This window comes from Cryptosporidium ryanae (genome assembly GCF_009792415.1).
Source record: "Cryptosporidium ryanae isolate 45019 chromosome Unknown contig_7, whole genome shotgun sequence".
Classification (NCBI taxonomy): Eukaryota; Apicomplexa; class Conoidasida; order Eucoccidiorida; family Cryptosporidiidae; genus Cryptosporidium; species Cryptosporidium ryanae.
Genome location: NW_027125566.1, coordinates 1 through 25,278, shown reverse-complemented (window position 1 = coordinate 25,278; position 25,278 = coordinate 1). Strand labels below are relative to the sequence as shown.

General features: G+C 35.8%; 10 protein-coding genes across 10 annotated transcripts; 5 read left to right on the top strand and 5 right to left on the bottom strand.

Annotated features, from left to right (window-relative positions):
• Positions 1 to 926: 926 nt before the first annotated feature.
• Positions 927 to 1,331, bottom strand: FG386_003287 (Cp23 antigen; the record flags this gene model as incomplete). The annotated part of the gene is made up of 1 exon (XM_067342707.1): positions 927 to 1,331. The coding sequence occupies one exon, from the start codon at positions 1,329 to 1,331 to the stop codon at positions 927 to 929; it is 405 nt and encodes a 134-aa protein (XP_067195980.1).
• A 1,665-nt stretch (positions 1,332 to 2,996) lies between these two features.
• On the top strand, positions 2,997 to 4,361 carry FG386_003364 (uncharacterized protein; the record flags this gene model as incomplete). The annotated part of the gene is made up of 1 exon (XM_067342784.1): positions 2,997 to 4,361. The coding sequence occupies one exon, from the start codon at positions 2,997 to 2,999 to the stop codon at positions 4,359 to 4,361; it is 1,365 nt and encodes a 454-aa protein (XP_067196057.1).
• A 972-nt stretch (positions 4,362 to 5,333) lies between these two features.
• FG386_003363 (SPT2-like protein) lies at positions 5,334 to 6,329 on the top strand (the record flags this gene model as incomplete). The annotated part of the gene is made up of 1 exon (XM_067342783.1): positions 5,334 to 6,329. The coding sequence occupies one exon, from the start codon at positions 5,334 to 5,336 to the stop codon at positions 6,327 to 6,329; it is 996 nt and encodes a 331-aa protein (XP_067196056.1).
• A 755-nt stretch (positions 6,330 to 7,084) lies between these two features.
• On the top strand, positions 7,085 to 8,017 carry FG386_003352 (uncharacterized protein; the record flags this gene model as incomplete). Its single annotated transcript, XM_067342772.1, has 1 exon — positions 7,085 to 8,017. The coding sequence occupies one exon, from the start codon at positions 7,085 to 7,087 to the stop codon at positions 8,015 to 8,017; it is 933 nt and encodes a 310-aa protein (XP_067196045.1).
• Positions 8,018 to 8,061: 44 nt separating this feature from the next.
• FG386_003341 (Ser/Thr protein kinase) lies at positions 8,062 to 11,232 on the bottom strand (the record flags this gene model as incomplete). The annotated part of the gene is made up of 1 exon (XM_067342761.1): positions 8,062 to 11,232. One exon carries the CDS (start codon positions 11,230 to 11,232, stop codon positions 8,062 to 8,064), a length of 3,171 nt encoding a protein of 1,056 aa, XP_067196034.1.
• A 793-nt stretch (positions 11,233 to 12,025) lies between these two features.
• On the bottom strand, positions 12,026 to 15,985 carry FG386_003330 (uncharacterized protein; the record flags this gene model as incomplete). Its single annotated transcript, XM_067342750.1, has 1 exon — positions 12,026 to 15,985. The coding sequence occupies one exon, from the start codon at positions 15,983 to 15,985 to the stop codon at positions 12,026 to 12,028; it is 3,960 nt and encodes a 1,319-aa protein (XP_067196023.1).
• Positions 15,986 to 16,619: 634 nt separating this feature from the next.
• On the bottom strand, positions 16,620 to 17,249 carry FG386_003319 (uncharacterized protein; the record flags this gene model as incomplete). The annotated part of the gene is made up of 2 exons (XM_067342739.1): positions 16,620 to 16,659; positions 17,116 to 17,249. The coding sequence occupies 2 exons, from the start codon at positions 17,247 to 17,249 to the stop codon at positions 16,620 to 16,622; spliced, it is 174 nt and encodes a 57-aa protein (XP_067196012.1).
• A 978-nt stretch (positions 17,250 to 18,227) lies between these two features.
• On the top strand, positions 18,228 to 18,674 carry FG386_003308 (uncharacterized protein; the record flags this gene model as incomplete). Its single annotated transcript, XM_067342728.1, has 1 exon — positions 18,228 to 18,674. The coding sequence occupies one exon, from the start codon at positions 18,228 to 18,230 to the stop codon at positions 18,672 to 18,674; it is 447 nt and encodes a 148-aa protein (XP_067196001.1).
• Positions 18,675 to 18,803: 129 nt separating this feature from the next.
• Positions 18,804 to 19,571, bottom strand: FG386_003297 (HemK family methylase; the record flags this gene model as incomplete). The annotated part of the gene is made up of 1 exon (XM_067342717.1): positions 18,804 to 19,571. One exon carries the CDS (start codon positions 19,569 to 19,571, stop codon positions 18,804 to 18,806), a length of 768 nt encoding a protein of 255 aa, XP_067195990.1.
• Positions 19,572 to 20,722: 1,151 nt separating this feature from the next.
• On the top strand, positions 20,723 to 22,507 carry FG386_003286 (uncharacterized protein; the record flags this gene model as incomplete). The annotated part of the gene is made up of 1 exon (XM_067342706.1): positions 20,723 to 22,507. The coding sequence occupies one exon, from the start codon at positions 20,723 to 20,725 to the stop codon at positions 22,505 to 22,507; it is 1,785 nt and encodes a 594-aa protein (XP_067195979.1).
• Positions 22,508 to 25,278: the final 2,771 nt, after the last annotated feature.

Sequence of the window (25,278 nt, the reverse complement as noted above, 5' to 3'; positions counted from 1 at the left end):
TCTCTCTCCAATAGGACTGCTGAGAGGCGGGGGACGTAGAGTGCAGTCTGCTTCGGCGCGAGCGGGACAGGCTGCCGTGTACGGGGCCGCAACACTGCACAAAAGTTGATCCTCGGATTCATTTTCAGGTACTTTTTGTAAATTATGGTAAAAAAACATGATAAAAAAAAAGGCAAAACAGAAAAAGGAAACATTAACAATATAGTAAAAAGGAAAGGGCCGGTTTTCTTTTCCTTTTATCCTCTAGTGATAATCTATCTCCCTATTGAATAAATACCCTGTTTTGTTGTTGCATGTGTATATATGTACATATACATGTAAGTATAATATGTGTTTTGTGACTTATTATGATTATTCGTTATTATTGTATAGGGAGAGATACATCATCGTTTAATTTCAAAACAATTATTGAGCTTATTGTTGATTTTGACGAGCAGAAAATTTATCTCCTTTTTCTTTTGTCGTGTATACCACTTGCATATTTTGTTATCCTTGGGTTAAAGAGTTGTGTGAGAGTATTTCTCCGTTAACTTTTCAATCAAGTAAAATCAAATAGTCTTTGCAATTACTTCATTTGTTTTATATGCTTGGTGTTTCCAGTGCAGAATTACTCGAGATGTCATTACGCATACTGCATTAACATTTAATTAATTTGCTCTTTTTTCTCTTTCTGACCGATCATCCGGATTTGTTTGATGATACACATCAGGCGTGTATCTTTATCAAAGAAGTTATACACTTTTGTATCTTTCAATATGCTTTACGCATATATCTGACAAAAAAGACCCGATCTAGTCGAAGCCGTGTTGTACTGCATTCTTCAGCGAATTGTAAATGTAAACTCTTCACTTCTTTATAGAACAAGTAAAAGGTCTAAAAAGATGATTATAATTACACCTAGCATATTTTAATATAGTAGAATGCGTTTATGATTCAGCCTGTTTGTTTTCATTGTTTTGTTCACCTGCCGCATGATTGTTATTTTCTTGTGGTTCGGCCGGTGCAGCTGGTTCTACTGGTGCCGCTGGTTCTGCTGGAGCTGCTGGTGCTGCCGGTGCTGCTGGTTCTACTGGTGCAACTGGTGCTGCCGGTGCTGCTGGCTCTGCAGGGGCTGCAGGGGCTGCAGGAGCTGCAGGGACTCCAGGAGCTTCTGATGGCTTCTTAATTTCTTCAGGTTTGCTTTGTGGCTTGCTGTTGATTCCTCCTCCTGCTCCCTTTGCTGATTTCGCCAATATCGCCTTTCTTTCAGCTAATTCTCTTTGTTTATTTGCATCAGATGCATTCTTGTTTTCAGAAACCTTGTTATCTGGCTTGGACGATGAGCAACCCATTTTGTTCCAAGTTAATTATCGTAAATGCTGACAATCCTTTTAAATAAATAAATAAATATTATTGATTTATTTATATACTGTAGAAAAAAGAAAATTAATAAACTTTTTAGATAGTTACAACAAAATGAAATTTGTAATTATCTGAAAAGAGAAAAAACGGATATCTCTACTCTAGTAAATAATTTATTGAAACTTTTTTCCTGTCGTTAATGTCTACTTTTAATTTACTTAATAAAAATGCTATTTATTCACCAACTAATATAAATATATCTTGTATGTGTTTATATTGTACACCTTGCATGTAATATTTGTACATATATGCATGTATTTTGCATATGCGCTACATGCGTATAATAAATTTAAATATTACGTATTATATGTAAATAAATATTAATAAAATTTGTGTTTTATTTTTTTTTAAACGTTTCGTATCTTTGTCCTGTCAATTTTTTATTTGAAAATATTATTGGAAAACAAGACGTAAAGGGTCATTGCGCTTATTTTTTCCTTTCTTTTCTTTATATTCCCATACCTCTCTTTTTACACCCAGTCTCATTTTAACCCCATTATTTATATTTATGCACTTTCATGTGCATATCACAGTTCACACATGCTTTGTAAGTGCATACACACGAAATTCATATATTATGCTGTTGGCCTGGCAATCAACGTATTATTTGTATCAGTAAGAACTTGTATTTCCTTATTTTATTTTCTCGTAATATGTATATGTTTTAATCGCTTTATAAATACGTATCCCTAATTTCCTTTTCTTTTTTGTTGTTAAACACCCAATACGTCAAACAGTACCGTAATTGACTCGGCACTTTTGAATATATTTGAAAATGCCTTTTCAGTAATATTTTGCGAGTGCTCTTTCCTTTTCCTTCCCATCATCTTCTACATTATGTCGTTGTTTAACAGTTTTCAGCAATGGTTTGTACGAATTTAACGGGAGAAAACATGACATGTATGATTACAACTATACAACGAAAGCCTAATGTATAGTGTTTCATAATTATATTAGGGAATAGTTACATAATCTAAACATTTATTTACGGAGGGATGGAAGAAATGAAAGAAAAGAAGTAAACAAAAAGCGTCTTACTATGTATTTAAACATATCTATCAACCATTATTTTTTCCTCATGTCAACTATTACCATAAATTAGTTTCCTTGCTTCATTGACATTTTCGCCCATGTAATATATATAAATAATTTAAGGTTTAATACAAATATGTAGTTGGTGCCTTTTATTCAATATATTTAAATTCAGTTAAATCGACTATCAATTTTATTAGGTATATATAGGAAAATGATGGGGTAACGTGTATAGTATAATTGCGGTAAAATGGTAAATATAGCTATACAAACTATTAATTCGAAACATAATTATAAGCTATAATGTAAATAAATTAATTAAATAACATATTAAAAAAGTATATATATTAAAAATTGCATCTCCAATATTTTTTATTCCTGTTTTTATCAAAGTTATACTGGAACAAAGTAAAAAAAATATATGTATATATATATATATATGCATTTCCGATAACACCTTTATATAAATCCTAATGAATTGTTACAAGCACTTTTTGATAGTTTGAAATATTGATTTATTGCCATTATTTTGTATTTGAATACCACTTCCGTTATAAATTAAAATGAAAAAATACATATTTTTATCTCTTCTTTATATAATATACTTTAATTCCAATTGTTCAATATTGGTATCTTTAACCCTTGACAGATTGCAACAATTTTCCCTTCTAACTTTAAATACTGAGAGAAAAAAACAAGGTGGTAGTAATGGGATAGCAAGTACTGACGGAAGCGGTAGAAATTCAAATGGAGGTCGTGGCGGAGCTGGTGTAGGAGGTGGTCGTGGAGGAGCTGGTGCAGGAGGCGGTCGTGGTGGAGTCAGTGGCGGAGCTGGTGTAGGAGGTGGTCGTGGCGGAGCTGGTGCAGGAGGCGGTCGTGGTGGAGTCAGTGGCGGAGCTGGTGTAGGAGGTGGTCGTGGCGGAGCTGGTGCAGGAGGCGGTCGTAGTGGAGTCAGTGAAGGAGCTGGTGTAGGAGGTGGTCATAGGGGAGCTAGTGGTGGAGTCAGTGGAAGAGGTCTTGCAGGAGGTTCCGGAGGAGCTGGTGGAGGTGGTCATGGAGGAGCTAGTGGTGGAGTCAGTGGAAGAGGTCTTGCAGGAGGTTCCGGAGGAGCTGGTGGAGGAGGTCGTGGAGGTGGTCATGGAGGAGCTAGTGGTGGAGTCAGTGGAAGAGGTCTTGCAGGAGGTTTCGGAGGAGGCCGTGGAGGAGGACATGGCGGAGGAGGACATGGTGGAAGAGGACATGGAGGAGGAGGACATGGAGGAGGAGGACATGGTGGAGGAGGACATGGTGGAGGAGGACATGGTGGAGGAGGACATGGTGGAGGAGGACATGGAGGAGGAGGACATGGAGGAGGAGGACATGGAGGAGGTCAAGATATGAGCGAGTTAATAGAAAAGGTTTCAAGTTTACATGAAGTGTTTGTGTTTGGCTACGAAAAATATATGGATGGAATTGAGACTCTTATCAATCTCATTTTCGATGAGGCATGCATTGAAGCAGCAACTGTAATTTTTGAAATATGTTCAATTCCAGCGAATAAAAATCTTCCTAGATGTCAAGTCTTTAAAGAGGCTTCATTGCTCTTGAAATTAATTAAAGAAAGGAAGAGAATGATAGATGATTTAGAATCCCATGCAAAGAATCTTATAGATACAGATTCATTATTCTCTGAATTAAAGACTTCAGAACCCACTTTGTTGGATATTGATACTGATGTTATCGATCTATTAATACAAACAACCACTTCAATAACCAAAGAGTCTGATTATATTGATAGGTTGTTAGACAAATTAAGAGATTTAATTGAGTCACTTTGTGACACTGGATCTTTATCTCTTGCTGCTACACTATTACTAACGACACAAGTTTATATGAGATCTGTTCCTGATGAAAAAAAGAAAATGCTTTTAAAGAAAAAAATAACCTAACATAGGTAAAAATATTAGCATACAGTATTCGTTATTGGTTCAAATTCATTAATTATATTCTTGCAGATTTAGTTAATATATACATGTTTTTAATTACTGATTACTTTTAAAAAACTATCGATGTTTAACAATCATTAATATAGCTTGAAGTTAGAATAGAATATTGTTATTATTATATGGGTATTTTTATGTTTTGTCTAGTTTAATATATACATATACATATATCATTATTTAAATTGATAGCGAAATAGATCTGTGTTTAACAGTGTAGTATAACAATTATTATCATCCTTATTTCTTTGGCTTTTTCGTGACATTGTCGATCTATCATTAAATAAAAGCTTTATGCGTATTATTTGTTTTTAACTTAGTGTTAAATTTAACAACAGCAACTTTGTGAATTTTATTTGATTCTGTTTAGTCTTGACCACACTACTATTCTTGCCTCTTATTTTCTTTTTACTGTGATATTGTTATCTAGTTTGTCCACATGTAATTGTATGACATTTTTTAAAAGTTAATGTGCATGCAATTAAACATGTTTTTGGATTAATTTTTATGCAAGGGATAAATAATGTGTAATAATCAAAACAATAAAATATGGAAAACGAGTTTGAAAGTACGAGTTTAATTGACAAAAGTACAATATTATATGTAAAAGAGAAAGACAACATAATGTTAAATATAGATATATCGAGTCATACATACCACTATAGAATAAAAATAAGTTAAAAATCACCTATTAAAGCGTAAAATAAAATGTTTTAAGTTAGTGTTACACAGGCAAGGCTAAAAATAATAGCGGAAAATGCTTTTTGGAGGGAAAAATCAAGAGCTGTGAGGTCGAATTTATTTAATGTGAATATATCTTTTGAGAAAAAGGAGATCAGATTATGGTTACTTGTAAATTTTCATACAGACCTGTTGAGTGTTTTTTATAATATTAACCAGCATTAATATTCACATTCGAAAATGATAAGCAAACTGATTGTCTTATTTTGTTTCTGCGTTTTCCAACTTTCTATCATAAAGGACCTATTGCTTTTAAATCAAGACAATTTTTTGCATACCAAACGCAGTAAAATAATTTCATTTTCAATTTTAAAGATAGGATCAGGAGTTGGGAGAAGACCGGACAGAGCAGGTGCAGGAACTGGAAGAGGAGCAAGTAGAGCAGGAGCGGGAACTGGAAGAGGAGCAGGTAGAGCAGGTGCAGGAACTGGAAGAGGAGCAGGTAGAGCAGGTGCAGGAACTGGAAGAGGAGCAGGTAGAGCAGGAGCGGGAACCGGAAGAGGAGCAGGAGGAAATGGTCCTCCATTGCAAACCAGAACTAACTTACTTTCAGAAGCAATTCCTGGCATTGATCCTGAAGGACTATTTGATGAAAGCGAACTGGTTTCTTCTATCAAGGAAAAATTAAGTTGCATTTCGTTGGAAACAATCCACAAGAGTTTCAGTATTTTGTTTCATCTCTTTTTGGATTCACTAGAAGAGTTTTACAATAATGAAATAGCACCAGATTGTATTACTCAGTTAGAAAGCCTTGAAGAAAAATGCAAATTTATAAAAAGAAGACATAGCAAAGAATGTATTGAAATATTAGCAGCACTGAAAAAGGTATTATATGTGAACAAAAGTTATGGAAGATTGAAACAAAAAATGGAGGTTGTTTCACAAAAACTTGTTAAAATTGATGAATTACTTTTGAGATTGCTTATTAATTGCATTAACTTCTATATTAAAATTAAGAAATCAACTTATAACAAAGTTATTAATTCTGTATCATTTGTTGATCAGCAAACAGAGAAGCTCATTAGTTTCTTGTCATTACTTGAAGAAGTGAACAAGTTATATTGCGATAGCGACTTTTATAAAATTATGAAACTTGCCATTAGCGAAGAAAGAAGGGTCACATTCACGGATGACCTTCCTAAATCAAAACTTGTAACTTGTAGTAAGCTTAAATGAAATTTAAGCTTACTACAAATTACAAAATTTAGAGAAGAATTTATTCATTTAGATACCTCTTATATATATGTATGAACTAACTTAATTAAGGCTAATTTTATTTTGTAAAAACTGTAAACTATTCATGTTAAGTTGCATATCAATTCAAGGAGTCGTGTCTCAGCCTTTACCCACTTTTTCCCATCATAATGTAAAATGAATAAAATGCTTGAGAATTAAACATGAAGAATATATTTATAATTATCAAGACCAAATAGCAAACACGGAATACCAACATATTAGCATGAATTTTCTTTAGTACAGTTTATGTGGGGTGGTTAAAAAGAGCAAGAATTATTTATATCATCCGTAATAATACATTAAGCTACTAATTAATGCATGCACATATTCAAAACAAAATTACATGCATGCACATATTTTGCACTACTGATCTTGTATTTATTTTAATGTTATTACTTTTTAAAAAAATGACTTAATGAATTCTCTTTTTCCCAAAGGTAAATATAAATATTAACAAACAAGGTGTTTTTATATTATTTTATCGCTTGATATGTAATTTTACACAAAAAATATAGAAATTGAACTTTACATAATAATAAATTTCGCTTGGTAATAAAAGTATACAAAGGTTTCTATAAAATCACGTAACTTATTTATTCATCGTATAACAAACAAATAAAAGAATTGTTTGTGACTTTTTATTAAGCTTTTTTTTCTTTATTTGTAACCCCGAATAATATTGGAAGAAAGCGAAGATGTTTAATGCTGATGATGATCTAATAAGCATGTTAAACAATGAGAACTTGAGAAAAAAAGAGGAAAATTACTTAAACAAGCAGGGATTGCCAACATTGGATATTTCAATTGACGGACTTGATGAAAGCATTCGAAAAATAGACAATGAATGTCAAACCGGAAAGGAAATACTCATGGAAATGGATATGATACTTTCTAATCTTTATTCAAAGTTGGGAATAATGACCTGCAGTAATGATAATTACTCAAACTATCAAAACAATATAATTAACGATATTATTACTAAATATGAACATAAAAGAGATAGAATATATAAAATATTCATTACAAAATTTAACTTGAAAAATGATTTGGAGAATATAAAACTAGAGCTACTAAAAAAATATAGTATTGATGATAGATTAGTACAAAAAACACCCACTATATCATCCCCTCTGCCATTTTCTGGCGACTGTAACTTTAAGTATTGTTTTGAAAATAGTGATAGTCACTTTTATTCAGACAAAAACAGTGAATATAATAGCGAGCACGAGCATAAATGCTCCCGTGAGGAGGCGAAAAGCAGTTGCTCGATATCAAATATTAACTATTACAGCAAATATTATCGGTACAACAGTAGCAGTTATTCAAACATATATAGTGATGATGATATAGGAAATATGAATGATCTCGAAGATATGAAAGAACTTGAGGAAGAAAGAATTGAAAACAATAAAGAAATAAACACTTACAACTTTGATGATACAACAATTGAATATTCAAAACATGAGCATGTAGAAGAATATTATAATTATTTAGAAGAAAAACTTGTGTCTCAGTTAAATACAATTGATATTAATTCTAGCACAAATTATAATGATTGCAATAGTAATTATTGTAGTAAAAAACACAATAATATAGGTCCTTGTTTACCAAAACAACCTCTACTATAAGATAATACATACCAAACACTAATTATTTAATGTTTTAATACAAATCATAACATTCTGTTTTTTGATGTACCATTTATTGTATTTACAGAAGGTGGTGACGGTATTGATATTTCCTTAACTAATGATAAAAACTGAGAAATTGCCAAATTATTTATCACACTTTGATCAACGTTATTATTATTTTCATCGGTTTTTAAATTGCATCTTAATGATTCATACAGACTATGAAACAAATAATTTCCATTAGTAACTATATTCCACCTCATTGATGATAAATATATGTTTTTTGGCTTTGAATTATACAGATCAGATAAGGGTATTGACGACTTGAAAAATTCTTCCAGTAACTCAGCTTTCTCTTCATCTGTTTTTGAATTGTATTTAATATTGGCAATTAAATAATCGTCAGATATTTTACTAGTGTTAACTATTCTAGAAGACGACAATATACTTTTTCTTGGTAAACTCTGCTGCATTATATAAGAAGATACAATGTTTGTATCTATAAATGGATGAGTAAGTAACTGATTTACATTTGGCCTGTTTAGAGGATCCCACTGCAATGTCCATTTTAATAAATGCCTCAAAGCGTCAAACCAAAGAGAATCGTTTTCAGTATTCTCCGTAAACATTATTCCTATTTCCTTTGGAAATGATATTTTACTTTGTTCATTTTGCAAAAACATCAGTATTTCGTGTGGTGCTAGGTTTGATTTGTTTTGCTGACCAATTTTTTTACCAGAATTTAATGAATTGTTGTTATTACTGCCTCCATTTTGCTTGGATTTATTTACTAGTGGTTGAAATAAGTGCCTTTTATATGTTATTCTATACAGTATAGCACCTAGTGACCATATATCCGCAGTTCTTGACATCACCTGATGCGGCATTCTTAACTTTGAAGCAACTGCAGCAGCAGCAAATTTGCTTTCTGGTATTGTTACTGGCTTTACAGTTTCAGGTGCCATAAATGGAAGTGATCCAACTGCTTTATCTCTAAATATATGTGTTGTGTCATCGGCTATTGGTCTTGATATACCAAAATCTATTATTTTTACTGCTTTGTTGTCTAATCTGTCCTTTATCGAAATGGAATTGTTGTTATCACCATCATCAACGTGATTGTTATTAACGGGATTCTTTTCAACGAAAACGAAATTTGCAGGTTTTATATCACCGTGAACTATTCTTAAATCATGAACATTTTTGAGTGCCAGTACCATTTCCGTCCATATTGATCTTAACATGTTTATACTGGATAATGGGGTATTTCCTTGTAGTATACTGTTCAAATCTTTTACACCCAATTCCATTATTATATCTATTGCACCACAACTTAATGCTATTTCTGAATCTATTAACTGTATTACATGTGAGCAGCCTCTTAATTTTTTTAATAGATTAACTTCCTCTGTAAACATCAATAGTAACTGTTGCTCTTCATTATCCTCGTCTTCGTCTTCATCATCCATACAATCGTAATTGTCGTTATAATCATTATTATTTTCAACATCCGCGTTTTTTTGCTTAGACTTATTTATACTCTTTCTTCCTGATATTTTTCTCGATATACTGTTGTTATTATTGTTGTCATCTTTTGATATAAAGCTATGATCGTGATTTTTCGTAAATACTCTTACACACTTTAATGCATACAATTCACCAGTAATGCATTCTTTAACCTTGTAAACTTGTGATGAACCTCCTTTTTGGATAGATGATATTATTTCATAGTACCTTCCATTAACCTCTAGTTTATATCCTGGATATTTTACTGCCGGTTCTAATGAATATTTACACACTTGTGGATTACTATTATTGATATTATTATTATTCAATTGAAAATGATCCGATTCATTATTTACATTGCTGTTAACGTTTATCATATTATTGTTGCTGCTGCTATTATCATTATCATCCTCTATGTTAAACCCTATTTTTCTATCTTTTTGTTTTTTATTAATCGTATTCTGATTCTCTTGCAGACATTCTTTTGCTTTGAAATTATTCATAATATTGTTATTATTCGACAATCCTTTTAACGATGAATTATTTTCAGATATTTTTACATGTGTCTCATAAATTTTTTGTCTTCTTATTGGTATTGGCGTCTTTGGGTTTGGGTCACAGTTAGTATTACTGTACAAATCATTCGAATTCACACATGAATTTAATGTACTATTATTATTACTGTTGCAATTACTACTAATGATAGTAGCATTATTATGATTGCCTGAATAACCATAATGCGTTGAATCACTTACCTTTGGTGCTGGAGTGGTCGCCATTGTGGAGGTTGTTGAACTTAGCGAAAATACATGTGCTCTTCCACCGAATCTTTTAGATGGAACGTATCTTATTGCTGCTCTCTGAGATTCCACTGGCTTAGATATTCCAGCTGAAACAGACTCATCTATATTTGAAGTCATTTCAACGACCCCCGATGATACACTACCATTGTTACTATTACTGTTAATATTATTACTATTTATAATTGTATTCTGGTTATGAATTGTTGACATGTTATCCAATGTACTTTCTTTTGGTGATTTTACTAATCCTGTATTGCCTACACTGTTCAATTTACTTTTTTGAATTATGGAGGTGAATTGAGTAGTCACCGCCGTCAATAGTGCTTCTGGTTCAGCACTATGCAATCTGCCATTTTCTATCCTTTTTAAAGCCTCATTTGCTGCATTGTATATTGTATTTGTATTTGAATACGCATCACCCTGCTTTCTTGAATTATTTAAAAAATCTAAAACTGCCCACAATCCCCATATCCTTGAATCCTTCTGACCTACAGGTTGTAGTGATATCTCATTTAGTAAGTCAGTACCTATATCCAAATCTCCAAGCTCTGAATTCTCGTTATCTGACAAAGAACTCCAACAACTAACTATTGTTGCCTCTAAATATAATTCAACGTGTTCTTCCGTCCACTTCATTGGTTGTTTATAATTCGCTGCCTCAACCGCATTTCTATAAACATATGACAGACTCAAAGATATCGTTGATGGTATTTCGCTAGGTCTGCATAATCCCCAATTTGGAGGACCTGATGATAGATTAAACGGAAATGAACTCCTCACAAATCTATATAATTTGCCATCACACGCATCGTGATGCAAAAATCCTAGTATTCTTGTTATGTCGCCCTTTGATAACTCAGAAAGACGACGTAAATCACGTTCTATCACGTTTGTCCAGTCCATTTTGGTTTATTACATCAAATTAACTTGTTTATTAATCAAGCTTCTAGGCTTGTATTCTGTTTAAAATCCAAAAAGTGTCTGACCTTATTTCCTATTTATTCCACCCAGAAGTTATATTCTGTAAGTAGTATATCACATAAAATCACACCTTTTCTGATGTATTCTTTAATTATTTACTCCCTTTTTAATTCTCAAAAATTTACCGTACACGTTTATTTCATACAATTCCTCTTTAATTCTGAGGATGCCTTTTATTTATCATATTGTGGGAAATTAATTACACGCGCTCTTTACCGCATATTACGCACTTTAGTTCCTTAGTAAAGAAAAAGTATTTATGCCTTCATTTTACTTGAAAATTTCACAAATTACCGTCACCTCCCAACGAATTTAATGAATTTATCTTGCAAGTTCAGAACTTCTGGCTCTAGTCCTTGTTACTTGTTTCCTTAAAGTCTCACTTTTTTTGCAATGTTGTTTCTGTACTTCTTATTAAGATTTAAGCAGGATTATTTAATCGACGTTTTACTTACATAAAAAGAAAAATAGTTTGTGGTAAAGGAAAAATTAGCGAGAAAAATAGGTCAACTCTGATATTATGGGCAAAACGAACACGATTTTTTCTGTTGGCTGTGCATTTTGCAAACAAAATTGTGCATGCATGTTTACATGCAATTACGTGGTTAGTTATTTGTAATGTGGGCAACCGGTATTTGTGTTAAAACAAAAAAGTGCTTCGCCAATGCAGTAAAATTAGCTATTATATATCAAACCTATTGACTTTTTCTAATTTCTACAATAAGAAAGACTGACAAAGCCAAATTAATGAATCAATGTCAAATAACATGTCGTCTATCATTATCGAGTTTTTCCCACTATAAAATGATGGATTAAGTGCCAAATTTAAAGACGTATTAAACGCATCAAAAGAAATTTGTGTATCCGTTGAATACAATGTAGGGCTTATTTCTTTCACTATTGAGTTGTATCTTTCACGCAACTGCAAAAAGGATATGTCGCCAAGTGGAGGTAACATAGAAGAGCTGTTTTCAGTATCTTCTGACATTATTGTTGAAGGGGTGTTATCGTCCTGATTTTCCTCGTCTAAACTTTGCGAATTAATCAAAAATTTTAATTTTGTAAAGTTGCCTTCTAGTAAAAACTCCAACACCATCTCATCATTGACTTTTAAATTTCGCTGTGGTATCATGTGATACGTTGGCTTCCAAAAGTTAGTTTTGTGGAAAAAGCAATCATCATTTATTGTTTCTTTGCATAATAATATAGGAGTTTCTGGAGCCAATTCGTTCGATTCTTTGTTATTAGCGTCCCCCACAATACCTAGAGGTATAGTCGTCAGAACATAGGAATCATCTAGCCACAAATCGAAAAACACTATTATCGAGTTCACTCTTCCTTCTTTTATTGCTTTAACAGGTATTTCCTTTCTCCAATTTGCCAGGTTCTTGAATCCCTCTAAACTAAAATCGATAGTTATTATATGAAATATCTCGCTTCTTTGGGTTATTCGAATTGATTTTTCATCGTTTATTGGAACCCATTGCATATTGCCCTCAAAACGATACGTATCCCAGAAGGATATGTCAACACCTATTTCTGGATTGTATTCACCATCTCCCATTTGAGACAAAAAACCATAGAGGGATATTCTTTTCGGAATTGGTTCGTTTTGAGTTTTTTTATTGTATTTCCTTACTATTTCATTTTGCATTGCTGTTGCCCATAGTGGTATTATTCCTTCCCCCAAACCGTCATGATCAAAATTCATTCCGGTCAGTATCCTCGCTTTTTCGTCAATTACATGATACCTAATACCGTTTTGAGACATATTAGTTACGCTTGTGCATGTTTGCGGAATTATTTGTCTTACATCTCCACTTATGAACGTTAGTCTCTCACGTAGTTTCTTACTGAGTATATGTTTGGCTGAAGAGTCGCTCAACGACCATTTTTTGAATCTGTTAATCTCTTTCGCTTCATTGCTATCTACATGTTTACCATTGTTATTGGTGTCCCCGTTAATTATTGGCTTCCAATTTTTATATTTGTTCTGGTTTGCTAAATTATTTGAGTTGTGACTATACAAAGAACGTAACTCGTTTTCTACTGTATCTGAAAGTAACAAAAACATATTATCCCTCAATACCTTGGTATACAGTTCCTGGAGGTTTGGAAGATTTTCAACACATGTAAAGTGAACGTCCGACTTTTTCCACGTACTGTAAAGAGTGTTACTACTCGATTTGTTCGCTTTTGAACTTATGTATAGCAATATCATTGGTATAAAAAGCCCTGGAGAAGTTGAACTTATAATGCCTTCAAACACCTTCCCAGTTGTGTTACTGCATATTGAAGCTTTGTATTTATTCATTAGTGCTTTCGTCCACATATTTATTGATTTAACATCCCACAAATATTCAACTACACTACGTGGCAGTGAACACGTGAATTTACTTGGTATTTTTGGTTGGTTATTTAGGCCGTCCTCATTATTTGAATTAATTTGATCAACATCGGGAACTAATGTTATTCTTGTAGATTCAATTTGAAAATCAAACTTAACCTTCCTTGAATCAGCGCTGTCATTCAAGATTATCCCACCTATCCACTGTATTCCAGGAGCTATAACAGACTCGCTTTCAGTACTGCTTAATTCCGAAGAGGTGTCTATTAATACTATTTCTTTTTTCCTTCCATGTTCTCGCGTTTCCTTAACTGCTTTGAATGTCAGAATCACCGAGTTTATTGACTCCTTTGGCTCTATGTTATACTCTATTTTACCCTTGTAGGTATTTGTTTCGTTGCTGTTTATTGTCGTGAATTCGCTTATTGAGTAATTAGTGTCATTTTCACTCAGCTCTGAATTGAATTCAAAGTAATTTATACTGCTTTCGTTTACCATTCTCTCCAACGGAAATGTTCCGAGTTCCAATTTATCAGAAATGAAGCTAATGTGGTTTTTTGCCCTGCTCACATTTAATGGCTCCCAATAAGGAGACCAAAGGCCTTGATTCAGCTTGTCCAAATTCAATTCTGAACTACCGATATCGGTGTTGTCGTTTTCATGTCCGTTTCTTTCTCCTTCCAATCTTATTTTCGGGATACTTATGTTGGCAAACTGAACATAAACTCTGATTTTGCAAGGAGTCACTGATACTTTATTTTTGCTACAGCAAATACTCAACAAATTAGAAACGAGACCATAACCCAGTAATCCGGGTTCAAACACACTGGGATCTATTATTATCGTATTTAGACTAATCTTGTCCCAGAACACACGCGGTATATTTTGTATGTTTCCATGTACCAGTTTCATTATCTTATTGTCGTTTGCCTCTGATGCCTCCTCGTTATTTAGTGGATTTTCCGGTAATGAAGCAGATTCTATGTTACTCATGAATTCAGGGGCCAGTGGATTTAAATTCATTAAATTTACTTTGTTAGCAGTGGAGATGCCGTTATAAACTCTGAACATACACGGTGAGTTTGATTTTGTCTGAGTCACGGTGAACAGGTTGTTGATTTTGTTGACATTTTTATAAAAGTATACAGGCAATAAAAATGAACCTGAACCTATGAATAATGTATTGGCATTATCTCCTAATTCAGACATGTTCACTTTTTCTATTTCAATATCCACAGCCTTGATCCAGTTGCATATATAACTGCTTGATTTGTCTACAAAATTCTCAATAATTCGTTTAAACCACTGGATTTCGGAGGATATTTGGAGCAGTCTTGATATTCCCTTGACAGTATCGTCATAGTCACCATCAAACGTTGTTATCTTGTTCTTCAACTTAACATCAAAAGATATCTTGCTCAGTTTCCCCACTGACCTCTTTTTCCCGGCATTGTCCTGGTCCAAAGAAAGGCCTCCCAATGACATTTTTATGTTTTCTATTTCTTCTTTTGTTAGGTCTGGAGAAAGCTCAAGCTGTAAACTCTCAGTTTGATTGCTGCCTTCATTCATACCAAGAGAAGCATTAAAGCCACCAGGTAAGTTGATTATATTGCTGTTGTTTGTTCCGTTATTTGAATCATAATTTAAATTGTCAACTTCTCGCTGTTCCTCTTCCTCTAACCTTCGGATGGCTTCCTCAAATCTTGAATAGTCCACTGTGACTCTCTTTATTGCTGTATCGTGGTCGGACTTCTTTTGGCATACCTCAATGAACCTCTCAATTTCCCGAATAGAAGGATTGTTGTCTGTTTCCTCTTGTGATTTCTTCTCCCTTTTCAGAGAAGCCTTAAACACAATCACCGCTTTATCGTATATTTTTAAACAGTAAAGTGCCTTGCCGGCTCTGTACCATCCTTTTGACCACTCAGAGTCCAGCAGTATGCATTCCTTTGCATCTTCAAATGCTTTGGCATAGTTCTCCTCACCCCCCAATTTCATGTAACATTGAGATCTGTTTGAAAACAGCTTTGAAAGTTCAGATTTAATATTATCGTTTTCCTTTTCCAGTTTGCCCGAAGACGAAGAGCCTTCTCTTTTATTGTTCAACTGTAACTTGTATCCAGAAATTGCCTGGGAAAACGAGCCAATCGCCTCCAAATACCTTCCTTTGACAAATTCGCTTTTGCCCTCGTCGACAAATCTACTTATTGAATGTTTAATAAGCTCAGGATCTATCCCTTTTAACATCGATTGTATTGCAGAGATGTTTCCTGTCTCCAACTGCTTCATTAATGTGCATACTGTATCCTCTATATTTCCGCTACCCATTTCGTTATTTGCGTCGCAAAACTTGTTTTAATTCCTCTACCTCGGCAGGCAAAACAACAAAAAAGATGATTTCCGCTTACTTTATGAGAACTAAAAAATTGACTATTATTTTTAAAAAGAGGGAACCCAAAGTTTGCACGAATGCATTTTTGCCTTTAAATTCGGGAAATGTACTAATATTTTGCTATTTGGGCATTTATTTGTTTATATACGTGGGGGAATTTTTCTCAATGTTCCACACATGCCGCCTAACTTTTGCTTTGTAGTAAGAGTCAGACCATGGCTTTGAGTTACAACCTCGCTTTGTCTACACGCTTCCAGTTCTTTTACACGTCCCGATTCTGCTTTCAGTTCGCGTTCTCCCGTTTAAATCGCTTTCTGTGTCTAACACCTTGTTATTAAAGCTCTAAGTTGTGCACTGTCTTTGAAATACTATTTCCATAACTCAACTGACACTTAATGTCAGAAAGGTGACTTCAACTCACAGAAGAATGTGCTGAAGAAGCAATTATAAGCGCACCTGGACGGAACAGACGCAGTGAGGGAGGACACCCGCGAGAAAACATACAAAACATCGGGGTAGGAGAAGCAGCGTGTTAGTTAATAGTGACGAAAGAACAGAAAACAAAACAAGTCAAGGAGCAGGTAAAATACTTATTGATCCTATAAATACTCTTATTTGAAAAAACATACATGCATGTACACACATATGTGCTATAAACTAGTATGTCAGTCTAGTGCTCCTCAGCCTTGTGAATTGGGTTAATTAGTGGGAACATCTGCGACAAGTAAACACAAAACCACATGATCCACAGGCAGAAGGTCATCATTACAACAACGACAAGTGATGTTCTGTTTTCAGGGTAAACAAGAAAAGTTAGTAAATTCTTTTAAAGAATACGACGGAGTGCCAGACGAACACGGGAATTTGTCGTGCATTTTCTCCAATAAGCAGCATTCGATATTGCCTCTTTCTCCTTTTGGCCTCGATGACCAAGTTCGATAAGCACCAACACAAAGTGCATGTGAAATGGTTAGTTGAATGCCTAGTGCTGGAATTCAGGAAAGGCAAACAGACGGAATGCTCCGCGTTTCGCCGGGAGTTGAACGTCCTGTTCGAATAAACTTACTTTGCAGTTTCAGACCTAGAAAGATTCTTGCTTCCTTTAATCCCGAAATATACGGTAGAAGAAATGGCTGCAATAATTCCAATCACACCATAAATAAGTGAGCCATAGAGTGCCTTGTCATAAGGTGGAGCCATTTTTTACTACTAGATGTTTATCTTAACAATGCTTCCTGTATTGTTTGCAAAAAAAAACGAATTTTTCAACTCTTCTTCCCTAGCTTAATTTCATCTCAGCTCTGTTTATGGCAATAACATTTGGGCGGGAACGACCACAAATTTTTTTATTGGTGTTTATTATCTTGGTCCGCCTAATGGGATTAACTAGGAGGGAAAAATTGCAACGGAAGCAGGCTTGAAAAAAAAAAGAGCGAGTGAGATTTGGTTGGTGCAGGAGAAAGGGCGAGGAGAATCCACTCAATTTTTCTTTTCCCAAGAGGAGAGATTGCTGGGGGTGACACGGCGAATTTCGTCGAGTAGCAGTCAGAACATCATCTAGACTCTCCCGGTGTGGGAGCGATGACTACAATAAACAATGCGGTGTTTCTATCAGACGACGAAGAGGATGAGTCGTTTCACGGTTCGGACTTGTCATTAGAAGGGTACGTTTTTTTGTGTTGGCGGTCTGAGTGCCAGACAGGGAGGGTCTACGGGATAACAATAACTTTCATTTGCGATCAGGTCTTCTTCTGACGACGAGGAGAATGGGGTTTCAGGGGAAAGGGGAGAATCTGGAAGAAAAGGTGGATCTCTGAGGAAGGTGATAATAGAAAGAAAGGTGGATAGGGTTTACAGAGACTTGTTAGACGAAGTAAGGAAGGAATTCAGTGCGAGAAGGTGTACGGTGAGCAGGAACGACTACATGCTAGAATTTCAAAGGAAGAGTTTTGATTACGGCGAGAAAAAGAATTCGAGTTTGAGCGATTTATTTCAATATATTGACTTGGGCGTAAGTTGTTATAGTAATTGTTGACTTTAAGTAATAGTTATATTGACTAATTACGAAAATTGAAATTGAAGGTATCAAAGGTATTTAAAAGTCCAGTTGAATTTGATATCTCAAGATACAAGAAAATAAGTAGAAGTGTCAGCAGTGAAGTGGAAGAAAATACGAGGATGCTTGTGGAGAAGGCATTGGGCAGTGTTAGTGAAAAGGGTGTTCGCTACGTCGATAAAAAAGTGAGGTATGCAGGCGAAACATTTGTGATAAGAGAAAGAGTTGGTATCGACGATTCTTCGTGTGAAACAGGAACGAAGAGGCAAAAGAAGAGTCTTGTTTCTTTAGATAAGAGTGGTGGAGGTACCGGAGGGATGGCGGCTTTGGATGAGATTGTCTCCAAAATATCGAGAGAAGTTAACATTAACTCCATCCAAAAGTCGCAATCGGACTGGTCTGAGTTCAGACAAATGGCAGGTTTGGAGTCCCAGTTGGAGAAACAAAGAAAACATGGTTATATTTCAAAAACGGCGTTTCTACAGAAGACCGACTGGAAGCTGCACGAAAAAGAGCTTGAAATCAGGAGAAAGACGGACAGCAGTAGCAGTAACAGTGGCGGTATTTAGACACTAACTGCGATTACAAGCATCGGCCAAATACTGCGTGGCGTTTCTACTGAATAGTGTTTTAAGACCAATACATGCAAGGAGAACGGTCAACATGCACACGCCGCTGGATGAAGAAAGGAACCAAAATCATTTCCTAAAGAACTTCACAATGTAGAGGTGTTCAAACCTGACTTTTCTCTCAAGTATGACGTTGATGTCCCAGTTGAGATATCTTTGGTCTTTGCGAATGCATTCCAAAACGCACTTCGGTTTATTTCTTTCCTCCAGGAGCAAATAACATATGCCTTTAGGGAGAAGAATGTCTATGACGCAAGGAGTCGGAACCGGGTAGTTGGCAATGACGTCGTTTAAAGCAGCTTGATCATTGCTGCTTACAAGTCTCGGATCGCCGAAAATGAAATAACTTATATAAAAGAGACCATCGGTGCCTCCTGACCAAGAACAGTCTATTCCTATGCTCGCATTAGCGTTAATTAAATCTTGGTTGGTACTCGGAACGTACGGTGGGTTGAATATTACAATGTTGAAAAAATAGTTATTTGGATTGTTGGTTTTAAAGGATGAGAACAGGCTCATCTGAATGAATTCGGCAGAAACTTCGGGGTGGTTATGTTTTAACAGTCTTTCTGAAAGTTCGAGGGCCTTTATGTTTACGTCTATCATGTATGAAAGAGGCATTTTTTTATTTGCGTTTTTATCACTTTTTATTATAGAAATTAGGCAACTCGTTAAGTATCCACTTCCGCATCCAAGCTCGCAAATTAAATTAGGATTTGATTCAATAATAGATTTTTTGTCTAGTTCAAGAGCATCTTCCACTAAGAATGTGTCCTCCGACGGCTCATAAACGCGTTCCCAATCGCCTTTCCGAGTGAAACTTAGATCGACAACCATTTCGCCCTTGGTTTGCCCTGCGGCGTTCCGTTCACGAAGAAGGTGTGTCTCTGTGGGACAGAAGAAACGACAAGACGAGTAGATTAAGCGAAAGCGATGTTTTCCATCCCAGTTATAAACTCTTTATTCGAAATGTTTAATGCATGTGTATAGTGCAAACCAACCCTTGCAGGTGCTTGATTTGACCGCAAATCGAACTCAGGGTTGGAGCAGTCCCTGCTAGAACAGGAAGCGGCAAATCTTCTAGATACACTCTCGTTTTATAAGTTCAGTCAAAGATCCAAACGTCATCCGCATTCCTTGCCGCAAGATCGCCCTAGGTGCAGTGGCAGAGTTGTGTCTTATCATCCGCGCCATACAAAGTTAAATGCGCATCTAATTTGCGAGCACCGTGCATGAGGGCGAGAACATAGAACCTAAGCTATTTATGCAGAAAGACTGAGAGTAAAGACAAAACCGTCAGTTCGCACCACTAACTCGTCCTTTAGTTAGTCGAAAAAGAGGCTTCTGGTGTGAAATAAGGGAAAACGAACCGGTTATCGAGGAAGAAGCTGTAAAGATAGGGAGACCACGGCACCGTTCCCCTCTCAGAAGCGAAATCGCAACAACTAAATTGTTTGTTTATCCGTCTTGATGCGAGAGGTATTTGAGGCCTGAAGACAGAGGAACAACTCGGATTCTAGAAAAATCACAAATAACTACAGACACTCGTCGCATCACCAGAAAACACTTTTGCCAATAACAACGCCCTTTCTCACTCTCTCAAAACCGTCCATTGTGTTATGCTTGCAACTGCCTCCTCCAGCCGCAACCAACATATAACCATTGCCAGCGGTAGACAAGACGTAGCGGCCGATACGTAAGCAGTAAAAAGGTGGTAACTGGTGTATACAACGGCAAGGATACAAGTGGAAGAGATATCAAGAGTAAGAAGGGAAAAGCTTGAATTAAGTGAGAGGAGTATAGTGACAGTTACATGAAGTATTTCGCGTTGATAGATAGTTGATGAGACAGCTAGAACACTTGTTGTGTGGAAGAGAACGGTCCGGTATATATACATATATATATAAGGCCTTGTTTAGTGATGTAGCTGCCGAGACGAGGCAGATTGACAGTGAATAGGTTTGAAGATGCAATCAAGAAATGCTTAGATGGGCATCTATTCTTTTGTGGAACGTTTTTCTTTGTTCTATTTCTTGTTAACGTTGATAATATTGACTTTCTACGCAAGCTTTTTGAGGACTGACTGTGACTTATACAAAGCCGATCTTTTTTCAGGTAGAAACAGCGCGAATAATGTTTATAATAGAAATGTGTCATTATACTCGGTATCACTTGTGGAGGTGAATATAAATCGTATAAATGTGCTGACGACATATAAAAAAAGAATACTGGAAAAGAGTAAGAAGGTGTCCAGGACGAAGAGGTCTTTATCGAAATTGATCTCTATTCAGGCGAGAATGAAAACCGAGAAGGACGGAAAGCGCAGCGACAACTATTACATTTCGTTTTTAATGAGTAAAGATACCGGAGTGAAAGCGGACGGCGATATTGTCGAGGCCGTAATAAACTTAATAAAAGACCAGGTGAAATTTATGGAATTGTTGATTGAAACGGTTATATTGTTTTGGGATCCGGCTTTTAACTATGGCATAGATATCTCGTCCCAGACAAGGGCGGATCATTCTTTTTTAGATATGCTGGGACTTGGAGACAAAGGACTATGGGACGCAAATAACTATGGCGGAAGGGTATCTAAGGCCTCAGACACAGATTTGAGGTCGTCCGATTCGATATTTAAGATACTTGGATCTGTGGAGATGTACCGTTACTTGATGGTCTACAATTATTTATTGATTATTGGGTTAATATATAGAAAAGGAAAGAATTTTGAGAGAAATATCAAGTCTAAGCTTCGTCTTTTCCACAATGTCAGAGAGGGATTGATTTCATCTAGAGACTCCTTGTCGCTTTTGATTGACTCTGATCTCCCAGGAGATATAAGCCTTCCTCCTCCTAGGCCTTCACCTTCGTACCTGGATGTTGGAGCGAATTGCAACTTGAAAATTTACAACGAGATAGTCGAGGAGATTAATTTTTTTAGAGGGATACAAGACGAAAATAAGTTTTTGGCAGACAAAATTAAGAGTTCAGAATGTACTAATCACGATTTTAGGGGTTGCAATTCATGTGAAATAAAAAGGACGTCGGTTTTAATTATCGAGTGGAGCATGAATGACATTCAAATGGACATTGAAAGACTTGAGAAGGATCTTAAACTTTGCATTAACAATATAAAAAAAACGAATCAAGATTTTTGTTTTGACAAGGATGGGAGGGCTATCTATAGTGAGCAGCTTGGAGACGGGGAAGGTACGGATTTTGCTCAGAGAGCTGTTGGAGATGTTGATGATGGCGGTTCAATCAAAGGAGCCAGTTCTGACATGAATGCACATTTTTTAATAGAAAATATTGCTCCAGTAAGTTGTACGCTTTTCGTGCCGGAGGGTGATTATTCTTCCATCGGGTCCGAGAAGGTTGTAAGTGCTCCTTCCCATAGGAAGAAAACTTTGCCGAAGACGAGGAACAAAAGATATACGAAAAGATCAGTTGTTTCAAGGTTAGTTAGAAAGACTTCTAAGAGGAGATATCAGAGATCCATAATCAGGACAGGCAGTAGAAATAAAAGGAGGGAAAGTAGGTCTGAAACCAGTGACGACGATGGCGCCACTGGCGGTTTGGCCTCGAATGTATCTACTGCACACGAGGATGAATATGAGTCTAGTAGTGCTGTCAGTGGAGCATCTGATACAGAAGCTTCTTGTTGTGATGGTGAACATAATGTTTTGGCAGAGTCAGAAGTTTCATGCGAGGATTCTGGCAAAGAATTGTCTGATTTGGAGGGAACTAGCGCAGGTGGAACAGGTGATGACTAAAAAACCCTTATAAATTGATATACGGAGGCACTTGGAACAAAATATAGGAGAAAAGTATTTAAAGGGAGGCTAATTATAGTATTAGAGGATGTTTCTCTCCAATAAATGTACACAAAAATGGCCTGTGACACATTAACATATACAAAATTTTACGTTGTGAGGAGTATTCAAAGGTAATTAGTCGACACTATCTATACACTTTAGACGTGTCAAAATAAATGGGTACGAGTTTACTAACACGCACATTAGTCGCATACAGGAACAATAAGGTTAATAGGACTGTCTCTACTAGTTGTATCTGGCAATGACGTCCGAATTTTTTGATCGAATTTGAATGAAGGCAAAGGGATAGGGGTTTGAATGCAGATGCTATGACTTTAAGAAATCTCGAAGGAGACTCGTAGGCGAAAATGTGAGGATGTAGTAAACAAAGCTGAATATATATTTAAAAATTTTATTATATAGGGAACGTTTTGTCGTGTGTAATTTAAATCCAGAAGTGAGATAGTAGTATAAAGGTAAAGCAAGGTAAAGTAATTATTATAGTTATCCAGAGAGGTTTGTTTAATAAGACGCCTTCTCTCATTATTTTTATAAATTAATTTGCATGGTGAATTATTGATGTTAATTGTACGGTATTTAGTTTATTTAGAAATGATTTGTCTCAAATAATCCTCTCCTTAAAGCGAAATTTGATTTCGATCGCAGACTGTTGTTTGCTTTTTTCGCTGTTTTAGTGCTCATAGCTAATGTTAATCGGATGTGTCTTCGCTTTCTCATGTTTTTTCAAATGTGATTCATCATCTCAAATAAGTAAGTTCTTTACGGCCATGCTTGGACAAGAGCGTTGGTTCTTGGAACCTGAAGAACAGAAGGATAAGAGAAAAGATGAAAGGAGGAGTCAAAGTCAGAGAAACAGCCAAGGTCATATCGACTTCGGGATTGCCACCGGAAACGCAAGTCGGAGCATACTTGGTCTTGTACTTAACACAGACAAGTGAGCATCCCTCGATGGGACGAGAAAATCATACTCGAAAAGTATTCCTGGGCATTGATACCAGGGGCAAGTTAGTGGACGCAGACTGGAAAAACCGGAACTCAATAGACAAGCAACACCGGATGAATATACAATCTTAATGAAATGGATTAAAAACAAAAGTATATTGGCTATCCACCAAACGCCAAAAACATGCAATTAAAATTAGAGCTACATGCATAGGCGGGAATGGGGTATATATTAATAATAAAGCTACAAGTGTTTATTCTTATCTAATAGATCCATAAATTTTTTAATTTGGTACTGCTTTTGCGTCCTTTCTAAGAGCCACAAATTTCTGAAACAGCTGACGTTGTCTTCGTCAGGTTGATTAGGTTTTTGCTTGCAATTACAGACGGCGCTGGTGCGCTTGAACTGCTTGTTACCTTCAGTGCTCGTCAAGTAATTGTCCAATATTTCAGTCAAGTTTTTCAAAACAGACAGAGTTTCCTCCAGTATTTGCGGGATGTATTCCTGTTGAATTTTGATGCAGTTCTTTTCTATATTGCTGGCTTGGCGAAAAAAATTGGAATTACCAACATCGGTGTCATTACAATAATAGTTCTTGTCGCATTCACCTCGATTTGGCATTTTAAAGGCAATGTGAGGAGACAAAGCTTCACCTAAGACACAAGAATCAATCCTTTTTCCTCTCCTTGTTCTCAGCTCTGTTCTGAGGCGGAAGCCATTCAACTTTATTTCTGCAAAAAATCGGCCAGGACGGCACGCAAACCTAATTTTCACAAAAAAGAAGACGGGCAAATAGAGTTGTTTTAAGGATTCAAATATTCCGCTTGTCTTTTCCCTCCTTTTCGTGTGTTTTACAGCAGAGCAGGCGTTCGTTTCTGCGTAGTTTCCAGTGCTTTTTCAACGATTCATAGGTTATGATAACTGAATAGTGCACAATTTTACCCTTTTCCGAGCGCAATTCGGGATACAGCCCCGCAAAGGGTATAACATGTGCATGCAGGCGTATGTTTATTAAACATGCAGCACAGTGAATTACGGAAGTAGCACCCGCAGGATGACTTAAAAGTGAAATTAGCCGCGAAGCTTGACTTTATGGTGATAGCCTCACTTTTCTCATCGATTAAATGGAAAAAGGGGAAAAGACGGAGTGGCGTAACGTGCTAAACTTACAATCAGAGCTATAACAAGACCAGTAAAAATAATCATGGCTGTGTAGTAAAATTTCTGATAGTAAAAACCAACAAAAAACGCGATTATACCTGTAAATATAACAAGGCGTTCCTGAATTTTATACGCAAGGTCCTGCCCGGAAAAGTCCTTCATTTAATTCAATTCGCAAAAACGAAAAATGCACAGGATTATTGCGTCGTTGTTTGAGATTATCAAAGCAATTATAAATTAATTTAGAGTGAATTACACGGTAGTAGTTGTATATAAATTAGACGTGGCCGTTTTAAGCCCTTTATACAAGGTGCTTCCATAAAAACTTACATGTATGTTTTCTTCAAGGCAACTTTTAACATGCAGAATACTCTCTATCATGATAGGGGAGCGACGTCTGTATAACTAAGGTAATAAAGCTAGTGGTTTGCAGTATAGCTTAAGTATAAAATAAACTAAGAAACACTCGCGTTACTTTTTTTATACGTGGGGTAAAGGGAGGAGTTACAACGTGGAGCCGCCGATACAGAGGCGGTAGTCGTATTTTTAGTATTAAATCGCTAAAGGCCCTTTTGATTCGAATCAACGCTTGTATGGAGGTCGA